The sequence below is a fragment of the Arachis ipaensis genome, chromosome B04 (genome assembly GCF_000816755.2).
Source record: "Arachis ipaensis cultivar K30076 chromosome B04, Araip1.1, whole genome shotgun sequence".
Lineage (NCBI taxonomy): Eukaryota > Viridiplantae > Streptophyta > Magnoliopsida > Fabales > Fabaceae > Arachis > Arachis ipaensis.
Window position 1 is genome coordinate 131,180,155 of NC_029788.2, and position 13,231 is coordinate 131,193,385.

Sequence of the window (13,231 nt, forward strand, 5' to 3'; positions counted from 1 at the left end):
TTATTTAATATTTTTTATTTTTATCTTTCACAAAATATTATGCAATTAACATCAAAATATTTATACTATAATAAATTAATCAAAATAAAAATATTCGAATAAAATTTTTTTTAATCAATTTCCGAACAACCATAGTTTTAATTTCTCTCCCTTTTTTTTTTTGCTTTTTTAAAAGTCTTTTGTTTTGATATATTTGTATGCAAAAAATTACCTTAAGAAATTATGTTACATTTTTCATTTTAAATTTGTGTAGCTTAACATACAAGGTGATTAAGTATTAATTTATTTTTGTTTTGATCTGCTATAATTTGTTAGAGAACTACTTAAAACTAACTGCGTTAACAGCATAATTTAAAAGAAAAGTGTATATTTTGTGTATGTAATTGATAAAATAAAATATCTTTTAAGTTTTACATTGTCAATTTTCTTTGTACATTCATTACCTCATTTTTAATCATTAAACAGCCAAATAAAAAAAGGGGCACTCTACTATACAGATTCAAGTTGTATAAAGAGAGAATTAAATTTTTTTATAGTTATTTTTTATTATTTTATTAATGTTCAAAATGTGGATTCTGGTATTTTCAATCTCTCTTTCATCACATAAAAAGAAAGACCTTTAAACTTACATCTTTACCATATAATTCATCATAAAAAAAATATAGGAGCAAGCAAATTAGGTAGTCTTAGGGAATTTTGCTGACTGTGCGCCGAAAAGGGTAGCAGGGCAACTATGGGTTTCGAAACTGAATGTGAGAGATACTCTTTAGGGAATTTTAAAAGTCAAGGACGATTATGGGTAACTCGCCCAATCTTAAGGATTACTTTGAAGTTTTAGTCTGTCCCAAAAAAAATATCTCCGAAAAGTTCCTTTTCTTCAAATCAAATTAAGACATTAAATCATATGATTCAATTTGATGTGATGCTCTTTCTACATGAGACTTGTGTATAGTATAAGACTAGACCAACTTTTATGATATGGCACTAAGTAATGGTCCAAGGTCGAATAACCTAATAAGCTATATGAATATTACATCAAAGTAAGTAATTTGGGACTTGCAATGCAAGCTATCATAACATTTAAGAGAAACAGCAAAAAATGGGAGGTATAAGATTAAGAACTTACTTCCATTATAACGGTGAACTCCAACCTTTGACCAACATAGCATAGTATTCAATCTCTGACTTTCTCAATGGCGGACAGTTGTTGCCAATGATGATCAATTTTTCTGTAAACAATAAAATTTTCACAAATTATTTTAAAATTCACAATCATATTTTAACTATTTTAAGCAAAATTTATTCTTGTTCATTATGGTTAATGAAAACGGGCTTCAATTCAAGCTAAATTTAATATAGAATTATTGCATATATATATATATAGCCAGGTTTTTGGCCTCATAAACTCCAGGACGTCCAAACATTAACCATGCACTTTCATGCATTTAGCTTTTGAATAAAGTTGGAGAAGTTTGGTGGTTAACTCACTAGTCCGTTTAAGCAAATGGCGAAGATTCGAATCCAGCCTTATACATGTAACAACCTGTTAGCTAGCAGCAAATTCTTAAATAGAGTTCACTAGTCCTCAATTTTGCCTTGTATGAGTAGCAATTCATTGGCCAGCAATAAATTTTATCAGTCACATATTGATTACTTGTATGACATTAAGATAGATCTTATGAGTCTTAATTATTTCATTGTGATGTGCCTAATAATATTACAAAGAATATACATCAACTAAAAATTATTTAAGGTGTTGCCAAAGCTAACATCTTAACTGAAAGTATACAATCAATAAGAAAAAGTATATTTATGTATAGCACTCAGCACAATAACAAAGCATACCTCAACAATACTAGATTGTAGGAAGCAAGACTGCTATGAATGATTCCCTTAGCATTTGATACATCAAGTTTCACCATGAATAGTCAAACTCACATCTGAATGCAACTTGATGCACAATGCATCTTGCTCAGGACTTTTACATTGATCACAAAGTAATAAGGCAGCTACTCCAATGAAGATGTTAAAAACATCTTCTTATGATGATCTTTGTTTAAAAAGTGTGACTTATTTGTTTAGCAACATTTTAAATAAAAGTAACATTTTTACTTTAAATAAAAATCAAGCCCTACAACTTATCATCCAATGGTCAAAATGAAGTATCTTCACATGATGACAATTATGAAATCTTCATTGGAGTAGCCACCAAATAATAAAACCAATCAGAAATAATGTAGTGCAAAGAAGAGAAGAATAGGACCTATCCTTTTAAAACGTGTTGAAGTAGTTTCAGTAACACTTCTACTATATATCCTTAATTAAGCAGTAAGTTTAATATAAGAAATTTCATAACAACAAGAATTAATAATCTATGGTTTTAAACCAATCAAATTTATGTTAGATGACTTAAATTTTTCATGAGTAGTGGATTGATGTCCATGTTGTTAAGTTTTCCTGAGAATATGATTGGATACTTGCAAGAAACATCATATGGATTAAGGAATGTCAGAGTAGAGTCCAAGATGAATTCACTTTTTATTCTTTCAAAACCCATATCTGAGTTCTATTATCACCAAAACTGTAGTTTATGAAATACAAGGCTAGGCACCCACCTTGTATTACGATTCACGAGATTGATCCATATTCTTCTCCTTCTTGTTCTTCATCGGGAAAATGAAATCAAGAAAGGTCACTTTAATCATAGTATCGTCATGAAATATTTCGTTTAGGTCAGAGCAGTAGTGAGCTTCTGCAGGGTCCTTGATGAAGAGGAATGAAGAGGTGAGTGCTGAGGAGAAATTTTACAAGAGATTCATTTGACAAATTCACTAGACTCCACACCTAGCATCTCAAGTTTGCAGGAGAAACGTATTATCCCCAAAAGAATCTACAATTAAAACTTCTAGGATTGGATTCATAAGGTTTTGACATGATAAAAGAAAAGTACATTATGCAATCTGCAAAATAAAGCATCTAAAGTTTTACATAACCAACTAAAATAAACATCTAAAGTTTTGCATAACTCATTTGCACTTTTCAAATGTTCTTCTTCCCCATGTGTCAAGCTGTTCACTTGTATGTTGGCTCCTAATTCTCTTTCTTTGTTTGATGTTAACCTTTAGCAACATCAGGTTGTTCAAATTATTCATGGTGAACTTGATGGCCTGCAAAAAAAAAAAGCTCAGGTAAAAGACAATTTCAGACATGAAAATAATCTAAACTTCAAAACTGCACAGCAATCCCGGACTACAGGAAGCAAGACAGCGATCAATGATTCCCAAGCATTGATAAATTCAAATTTCAGCATCCAGAAACAAAAGTCACATTTGATTGGAACTTGATGCAAAATGCAATGAAAATTAACAGGAACAGCTTCGTGCAAAGCATAGGAAAATGGTTACATACGGATTTCCTTCTTCATATTCATCTTCTCCTTGTTATCCTTGTCCTTAGTGTCACTAGGGAGTGGCAAGAGACTCTCTGTATACACAATAATGGGTTCACGTTTGGGAAGCTGACAATACAGATCTTTAAAATGCTTGAGCAGGTCTCCTCTGACATTATATATGAAGTACCCTGTTTTACCACACGAAGTATAACCTCTTCCAATAATATCCCTATTACTAGTTAAGGACAGAGGCAGGAAGTCCTTGCAAGGAATCTGATAGAGAGTCCAAGATGAGTGCACTTTATATTCTTTCATCACACATATGTCTTACGGCAATCATTATAGCGAGAATACAAGGCTAGGCAGCCTCCGAGTAGGGCAAGACCTGGGTAGGAGCATGACAGTTGTTCCGGCGCAGATATAGTTGAAAAAGTCATTTCCTTGAGATCAAAGATAACAATAGCGTCCGTGTAATCCGTGTAATCTTCAAAATCGAAAGGCACCCAATGAACAACGCCGTTAAAGAACAACCCACCAGAATGCCAGTAACGAAAACCCAAGAGTTTGGGGACAGCAGCATCAAGATTAATCCATGAATTGGTTCTCAAGGAAAAGCAATCCAAATGATATTGTCCTTCGCAATCGCACCAAGCTAAAAGAAGTAAGTAATCATCCTGTGATGCATCATAACCAAATCCATGCAGATACAAATCGTAAGCAATCCTAGGGCCAGGGGGCTTACTACGATGAACAATATGAGAGTAGGATATTCTTTTGCTGGATCCAGTGAGTGGGTTCCATACCACAAGAAAATGTGGGTCTCGATGGAAGAGAATAAAGCCTCTGCAGGATCCTACGACCAAAAACTTAGAAGGTGGTTTCTTTTGGAAAGGGGGACACACCTCTTTTTGTGATGCATCATTGACGTCTAAGTAAACCAAGTCAGCCATAGTGTCGTTTTTCATGAAGAAGCATGCATTGGTGGCAGCGGGAGAGTGGTTAAAATGCAATTCGGCAAAGTCTGGATCAGAAATGAGAGAGCACCAGAGCTTGGAAACGCACCTGAGGCGAGCGAGATGTCTGATCGGCACCCGCAGAAAGATTATGTGAATCAGGTCAAGAGAGAGGATGTCGTGAATGTTCTTGCTCTTGTCATTCTGATTCTTCTTCTCCATACTCGATTGCTCTTTTGCTTTGTTCACTGTGTGCTTCAGCTTCTTCTTCTTATGTATGCTTGAATTGCTGAGCTTTTCGCAATTCATATACCAATTCACTCAACTCCGGTTCCCGGGACTTGAAATTAATTTAAAAACCTAAAACTAAAAGAGGAAGGGTTAGTTTTGGATTGGCTATTGGAAAAAAAAAGTTATCTTCTAAATAGGTCCATAAAAAATATGGTATTGGATATTTTTGTTCCAAAAAAATTTTATTAGGTAGGTTTCTGAATTCAAAAATGCAACTTATTCTTTAAAAATCAGAGTTGAGCATATCACATTATATTTATTTTACAAAACACCCAATTATACATAGTTTTGCAAGCAGAATTACCTTAGACGAAGAAGGATCGCGATGGTGGAGGAGACTTGGGATGAAAGAGGTGAGCGGGGGAGCTGCAGGTCGGCAATGGAACTGCATGTCGCCGTCACGGATGGAGAAGTTCTTCGCGAGGGGAGGTACGCTGCAGCTCTGGGTTTTTAGTTTTTACTGATGAAAGATTTTCTTTAGTTACGACAAAGTAGGGGTGATTAATTAATTAAAATCTGTGTTTAAAAGAATATTTAGGGTTTTATTTATGATGTCTAATTGTTAAAAAAATTTAAATTTAAAATTTTGAATTTTAATTTGGTTATTCTGTTTTTTTATATTTGTTTTTAAATTAAAAAAATAATAAATGTATTTGAATGTGTTTGTTTTAACTTTTTTAAATTAATGTTAAAAAAATTGAATAAATAACAATATTTAAAGAATATCTTTTTGGAGACTCTATTTAAAGAATATCTAATCACACTGCTTTGAATTTATAAAAATAAAACATATAAATTCTATTTTTAAGGATTTATTTTAGAAAATATATAAAATAGTAAAATTAAATTTATTTAGTATTTCTATTTAGTTCAATAACAAATCACTTTGAATTAAATTTTTTTATTCAATTTATTTTTCACTCTCACATTAATTAATATCAAAATATTTCTACTATAATAATTAATCAAATAAAAATATTCGAATAAACAATTTTTTTAATTAATTCCTGAACAACCATAGTTTTATTTTCTCTCTCCTTTTTATTTTTTTAAAAGTCTTTTGTTTTGGTATATTTTGTATGCAAAAAATTACCTTAAGAAATTCTGTTACATTCTTCATTTTAAATTTTTGTGGTTTGACATACAAAGTAATTAAGCATTAATTTTTTTTTTAGTTGGGTCTACCATGATTTACTAAAAAACTACTTAAAACGAACTACGTTAATAGCATGATTAAAAAGAAAAGTGTATATTTGTGTATATAATTGATAAAATAAAACATCTTTAAATTTTACATAACCAATTTTATTTTTTTTTTGGTGACTGTAACCAATTTTATTTATACATTTATTACTTTATCTTTAGTCATTAAAGAGCCAAATAAAAAAAAATATAGGAACAAGTAAATTAAATAGGCTTCTCTATTATGATACTTAGATAGAAGTCAGAAAATAATAAGAGACACAAAACTGATATTAGTGCTCACAACATAGTTTACAATATAAAATTTGTAACAATTCTAAAAAATTGTTAAGCATATATTCAAGACAATTAAATACACAAAATATTTAACAATGCAGAACTAGTCTTATGATATTTAACAATTCACTTTTGCTCGACTTATATTCAAGACGGTTATACGCTTATACTTATGTACTTACATGCATAAAGTGGAACTTAATGAGCCAAATACAGCTCACTATTGACAAATAAAAAATAACTCAGAAAACTGAATTGACAAATCGATAAATTCACAATTTTTAAGTTGGAATTCACATGTTATATATCTCACAACAAAGTGTATTATTCTGTGTAAAAATTGCACGGCCTATTACATTGTTTCCGCCAACCATCAATGCATAGAAGAAAAAGCAATTACTTATATAAGCCATTTAGAATCATTTAAATAGAGGGATTAGTATTGAAAGAACAAGAACAGGAATCTAATGATAGATCAGTCAAAGATAAGTAACCAAGGAAATATTGTATAGAGATAAAACATAAAGAAGCAAATCCAAAACTTGAACTGCATAGGAGAGAAAAAATAAAGCTAATAATCTCAGAAATATTACTTTACTTAGTTTACCATTATATATAATTCAAAAGAGATATTGAATTTAACAAGAGGAAACTCAATTGCATTTTCAAATGTTTGAGTTTTCCCCAATCATAGAATAAGAATTTTGAGGAGCTTCTTTCCAGCTCAACTTGCCAATCCTACACTTTATTTACAACACAATCAAAGTGTCCAAGCCGTATTCACTCCTAATTCCCTTCCCTTGCTTGACCTCTTCGTGATTCTGAGAACCTGCAGAAAATATCAAACAGTAAAATTTTGGCATTAGACATGAAAAACAGAGATAATTTTAATCTCAAAGAACCTCAATGGGAGACGTGACAATAAGAAGCAAGACATGGTTTAATGGACTTCAAATTCCCCATCAATGGTCAAAACTCACATTTGGTTGCAACTTAGTACAAAATCCATCAAGCTCATTTCGTTTCAATCAATCATAACACAAGCAAAATTAACAGCAACAAAATGGTGTAAAGCACATGTTACATACCCTTCTTCTTCTTGTTCTGCTTGATGTTGCTAGGGAGTGCCAAGGGACAGTACACATGCACAATGGACCTTGTGTAGCTGGTAGGCTCACCATAAATATATTGAACATGTTTGAGCAGCTCTCCTCTGACATTATATATATAGAACTCTACTTCACCCTCAGTAACATATCTAAAACGTGTTTAAGTAGTTTCACTAACACCTCTACTATATATATTCCTTAATTAAGCAGTAAGTTTAATATAAGAATTTTCATAACAATGAGAATTAATAATCTATGGTTTTAAACCACTCAAATTTAATGTCAGACGACTTAAATTTTTCACTAGTGTTTTCATGTTGTTAAGTTTTCTTGAGAATATGATTGGATACTTGCAAGAAACATCGTATGGATTAAGGAATGTCATTGCTCGATAAAACAGAGATAAACAGAAATTTTACAAGAGATTCATTTGACAAATTCACTAGACTCCACACCTAGCATCTCAAGTTTGCAGGAGAAATGTATTATTCCCAAAAGAATCTACAATTAAAACTTCTAGGATTGGATTCATAAGGTTTTGACATGATAAAAGAAAAGTACATTATGCAATCTGCAAAATAAAGCATCTAAAGTTTTACATAACCAACTAAGATATAAAACATCAAAAGTTTTGCATAACCAACTAAACTTCATTTGCACTTTTCAAATGTTCTTCTTCCCCATGTGTCAAGCTGTTCACTTGTATGTTGGCTCCTAATTCTCCTTTCTTTGATGCTAACCTTTAGCAACATCAGGTTGTTCAAAAATATTCATGGTGAACTTGATGACCTGCAAAAAAAAGCTCAGGTAAAAGACAGTTTTAGACATGAAAATAATCTAAACTTCAAAACTGCACCACAATCCCGGACTACAAGAAGCAAGGCAGTGATCAATGATTCCTAAGCATTGATAAATTCAAATTTCAGCATACAGAAACAAAAGTCACATTTGATTGGAACTTGATGCAAAATGCAATGAAAACTAACAGGAATAGCTTCGTGCAATGCCTAGGAAATTGGTTACATACCGATTTCCTTCTTCATCTTCTTCTTGTTATCTTTATCCTTAATGTCATTAGGGAGTGGCAAGAGACTCTCTGTATACACAATAATGGGTTCACGGTAACACAGATATTTAAAATGCTTGAACAGGTCTCCTCTGACATTATATAGGATGTACCCTGTTTTAGCACACGAAGTATACCCTCTCCCAATAATGTCCATATTACTAGATAAGCACAGAGGCCAGAAGTCCTTGCAAGGAATCTGATAGAGAGTCCAAGATGAGTGCACTTTATATTCTTTCATCACCCATATGTCAGTGTTACAGCAATCAGCATTGCGAGAATACAAGGCTAGGCAGCCTCTCAGTAGGGCAAGACTTGGATGGGAGCATGACAGTTGTTCGGGCGCAGATAAAGTTGAAAAAGTCATTTCCATGAGATCAAAGATTACAATAGCATCCCTGTAATCTATAAGTTCACAAGGCACCCAATGAAATGCGCCATTAAAGAACAACCCACCAGAATACCAGTAATGAAAACCCAAGAGTTTGGGGACTGCAGTATCAAGATTAATCCATGAATTGGTTCTCAAGGAAAAGCAATCCGAATGATATTGTCCTTTGCAATCGCACCAAGCTACAAGAAGTAAGTAATCATCCTGTGATGCATCATAACCAAATCCATGCAGATACATATTGTAGGCAATCGTGCCATAGCCAGGGGGCTTACTACGATGAACAATATGAGAGTAGGATATTCTTTTGCTGGATCCAGTCAGTGGGTTCCATACCACAAGAAAATGTGGGTCTCGATGGAAGAGAATAAAGCCTCTGCAGAATCCCAAGACCACAAAATCAGAACGTGCTTTCTTTTGGAAAGGGGGACACACCACTCTTTCTGATGCATCATTGTCGTCTAAGTAAACCAAGTAAGCCATAGTGTCGTTTTTCATGAAGAAGCATGCGTTGGTGGCTGCGGGAGAGTGGTGAAAATGAAATTTCGCAAAGTCAGGATCAGAAATTAGAGAACACCAGAGCTTGGAAACGCACTTGAGGCGAGCGAGATGTCTGATCGGCACCCGTAGAAGGATTATGTGTATCAGATCAAGAGGGAGGATGTCATGAATGCTCTTGCTCTTGTCATTCTGATTCTTTTTCTCCATGCTCGATTGCTCTTTTGCTTTGTTCACCGTGTGCTTCGGCTTCTTCTTCTTATGCATGCTTGGATTGCTCAGCTTTTCTCAATTTATATACCAATTCACTCAACTCAGATCCGGGACTTGAAATTGCCTTGAAAAAAGGGTTAGTTTTGGATTGGGTATTGGAAAAAAAAAAGTTCTTTTAAATGGGTCCATAAAAAATATCGTATCGGATATTTTTGTTCCAAAAAAATTTTATTAGGTAAGTTTCTAAATTCAAAAATGCTACTTATTCTTTAAAAATTAGTTTAGCACATCTACATTACATTCATTTTACAAAACTGCCAATACCTGTGTTTGGTTTAGCGTTAGAAAGAAGAGAAACACGTTTCAGTGCATTGAATGCTTGCTATTTATATTTGGGTACCTTTTTTTTTTAAATGTTATAGTTTTGCGTTTAGAAAATCATGTCAATTTTTATATATTATTTTTATTTTAGTAAGTAAATATTAATTTTATTATAAAATTAATTAATAATATTTATTTAAATATCTAAATTAAAATAATAGAATAATATAAAAAATTTATTTAAGTTGATGTCTATTTTAATAATTTTTTATTTAAAAATAATTTTGAGTAGTGTAATCTAAACAATATTTATTTTACTATAATCTATTTTGATATAAAGATTACTAAACATAAATTACTTTAACACAAACTTACTTTTCATCAAAATCAAGTTTGCAAAATCAATTCTATACAAACTCCCATTTAGCCAATGAGTTATATCTCAAATGGTATAGTCTCCTCATACTCAATTAAAAGGTTGCCAGGGGATGTGCGCAGTGCGGGAGAAGACGAAGGCGGCGAGGAGGGGAGGCGCTGCACCCCTGGTTTTTCAGTTTTCACAAAGGAAAGGTTTTCTTTAGTTACCACTTAGGAGAGGTGGTTAGTTGAAATCTGTTTTTAAAAGAATATTTAAAGTTTTGTTTATGATGTATTAGTGTTAAGAAAATTTAAATTTAAAATTTTGAATTTTAATTTGTTTATTCTGTTTTTTAGATAGTTTTTTAAATTAAAAAAAAAAGACAATAAACGTATTTAAATGTGTTTGTTTTAATTTTTTTAAATTAATATTAAAAAATGTTGAATAAATAACAATATATGAAGGATATTTAGTTGCACAAATATAAAACATATAAGTCCCATTTTTTGAGGATTTATTTTGTTATAATTCTAAAAATTATAAAAGCCTATACTAAAAACAATTTTTTTTGAAATAAAAGAAGTTCAATACATTAAAGTAGAGCAAACAAAAATATAGAAGATAACACACAACGAGCTACCAACAAAACCAACCTCTTAATTAGGTATGAGGAGACTATGCCATTTGAGCTATTACTCGTTGGCAATACTCAAAACAATTAAATACACAAGATATTTAACCACGTAAGACTAGTTTTATGATATTTAAGAATCCACTTTTGCTTTGACTTATATTCAAGACGGTTAAATACTTATATTTACGTACTTACATGCATAAAATGGAAATTAATGAGCCAATACAGCTCACTATTGACAAATAAAAAATAATTCAGAAAACTGAATTGATAAATCGATAAATTCACAATTTACAATTTTTAAATTGGAATTCACATTTTATATATATCTCAATTCTCACAACTAAGTGTGCTATTTTGTGTATAAATTGCACGACCTATTACATTGTTTCCGCCAACCATTAATGCATAGAAGAAAAGACAATTACTTATATAAGCCATTTAGAATCATTTAAACAGAGGGATTAGTATTAAAAGAACAAGAATAGGAATCTAATGAACCAAGAAAATATTGTACAAAAATAAAACATAAAGAAACAAATCCAAAACTTGAACTGCATATATTGGAGAGGAAAAATAAAGCAGATAATTTAAGAAATATTACTTTACTTAGTTTACTATTATATATGATTCAAAAGAGATATTGAATTTAACAAGAGAAAACTCAATTGCATTTTAAAATGTTTGAGTTTTCCCCAATCATAGAATAAGAATTTTGAGGAGCTCCTTTCCAGCTCAACTTGCCAATCCTATACTTTATTTACCGCACAATCAAAGTGTCCAAGTTGTTCCTGTATTTACTCCTAATTTCCTTCCCTTGTTTGACCTCTTTGGTTTGACACTTTGACCTCATTAGACATGAAAAACAGAGATAATTTTAATCTCAAAGAACCTCAATGGGAGACGTGACAATAAGAAGCAAGACATGGTTTAATGGACTTCAAATTCACCATCAATGGTCAAAACTCACATTTGGTTGCAACTTAGTGCAAAATCCATCAAGCTCATTTCGTTTCAATCAATCATAACACAAGCAAAATTAACAGCAACAAAATGGTGTAAAGCACACGTTACAACCCTTCTTCCTCTTGTTCTGCTTGATGTTGCTAGGGAGTGCCAAGGGACAGAACACATGCACAATGGACCTTGTGTAGCTGGTAGGCTCACCATAAATATATTGAACATGTTTGAGCAGCTCTCCTCTGACATTATATATATAGAACTCTACTTCACCCTCCCAAGGATAAGATCTTCCAATAATACTTCCATTAGCAGATAAGCACAGTGGCTTAAACTTAGAGCATACAAGATCACCATTGTTATAATACAAGGCTAGGCAGCCTCGTAGTACGGCGATACTTGGATAGGAGCAATGTGAAAACCGTACTCATGAGTAGACCAATGAATAGCCCCGTTACAGAACAACCCCTTAGATTTTAAATTATCCCGGTCCAGTAATTTGGGAAGTGCAGCATCAAGATTAACCCATGAATTGCTTCTGAAACAACACAGATCAAAATGGTTTTCGCCGTCTTTACCCTTATATGCTACAATTACTACATAATCATCTTGTGACCCATCATAACCAAAGCCATATAGAAGCGCTTCACGGCGAACGGAGAAGTGTTCATAGCTTGTTGCGGCATTAACCATATGAGAGTATGAAACTCTTTTGCTGGAATCAGTGAGTGGGTTCCACAGGATAAAAAACTGTGGTTCGCAGTGTAAGAGTACGAACCCTCTGCAGGAACCAACAAGACAGAAATCATCAGAAGGTTTATCATCTTGAAAGGGAGAGAGATGGCTATTGCATCAACGCCATCATTATCATCTTGAAGCAGTGCGTCGAGGTCAACGGAGGAAGCGTGAGAATTGCCTTGGAGGAAGAGGCATCTATGGGAGGGTGCGAGAGAGTGATCAAGATGGGATTTTGCGAAATTGGGATCGGAGATGAGAGTGTTCCATAGCTTGGAAACGCACCTCACGCACACAAGGTGTTTGATGGGAATCCTCAGTAAGATTGCTCGTATCAGTTCCGGAGGAAAGAGATCGTTGATGCTCTTGAGCTTCTTCTTCTCCATGCTGGATTGCTTCATTGTCATCGATATTAGGGTTTTGGCGAGGAAGAAAATTCATATGAACATTCCTTCAATCCGTTTAAAAAGACGAGCGTTTTCCCGCGTTTTTTCCCCTTTTTTCAGTTCCGAGAAAAATAATGCAACTTTGGAAAGCGTTATTTTAGAAAAATGGGGAAGCAATTGATTATTTTTTTCTGTTAATGTTGATTTGGTGAAAGGTTTTAACTTTTAACCAACCAAAATAGTTTCAATAAGCAACAAATCTTAATTCAAGCGGATAAACTTGATTTTCTAAGCATTTGTTGGATTCAAGTTCATCATCAAAGTTTATTAGTAGTTATCACTTACAATTTAGAGCAATCTCAATAGGATTTTTTTAAGTATTATTTTTAATTTTTACCATTTGAAATTAAAATTTATATTAGATATCATTTTTAAAATACTGATAA

The 13,231-nt window shown here is 32.6% G+C and overlaps 2 protein-coding genes across 5 annotated transcripts; both read right to left on the minus strand.

The window, feature by feature from the left end:
• On the minus strand, positions 2,475–9,508 carry LOC107635568 (F-box protein CPR30-like). 4 transcript variants are annotated; one of them, XR_002362059.1, is made up of 3 exons: positions 4,940–5,113; positions 3,409–4,704; positions 2,815–3,167 (listed from the first exon to the last, which is right to left on the minus strand). XR_002362059.1 is itself a non-coding variant. In XM_021122191.1 (2 exons), exons 1-2 carry the CDS (start codon positions 9,443–9,445, stop codon positions 3,145–3,147), a joined length of 1,218 nt encoding a protein of 405 aa, XP_020977850.1. In that variant the 5' UTR covers positions 9,446–9,508; the 3' UTR covers positions 2,475–3,144. The 4 variants fall into 4 exon arrangements, 2 of the variants coding, with proteins under 2 accessions (XP_020977850.1, XP_020977849.1); XR_001619278.2 differs by having other exon boundaries at positions 3,409–4,710; XM_021122191.1 differs by lacking the exons at positions 3,409–4,704; positions 4,940–5,113 and adding an exon at positions 8,251–9,508 and having other exon boundaries at positions 2,475–3,167.
• LOC107637419 (putative F-box protein At4g21240) lies at positions 11,474–13,097 on the minus strand. The gene has a single exon (XM_021122197.1). The coding sequence runs from the start codon at positions 12,804–12,806 to the stop codon at positions 12,261–12,263; it is 546 nt and encodes a 181-aa protein (XP_020977856.1). The 5' UTR covers positions 12,807–13,097; the 3' UTR covers positions 11,474–12,260.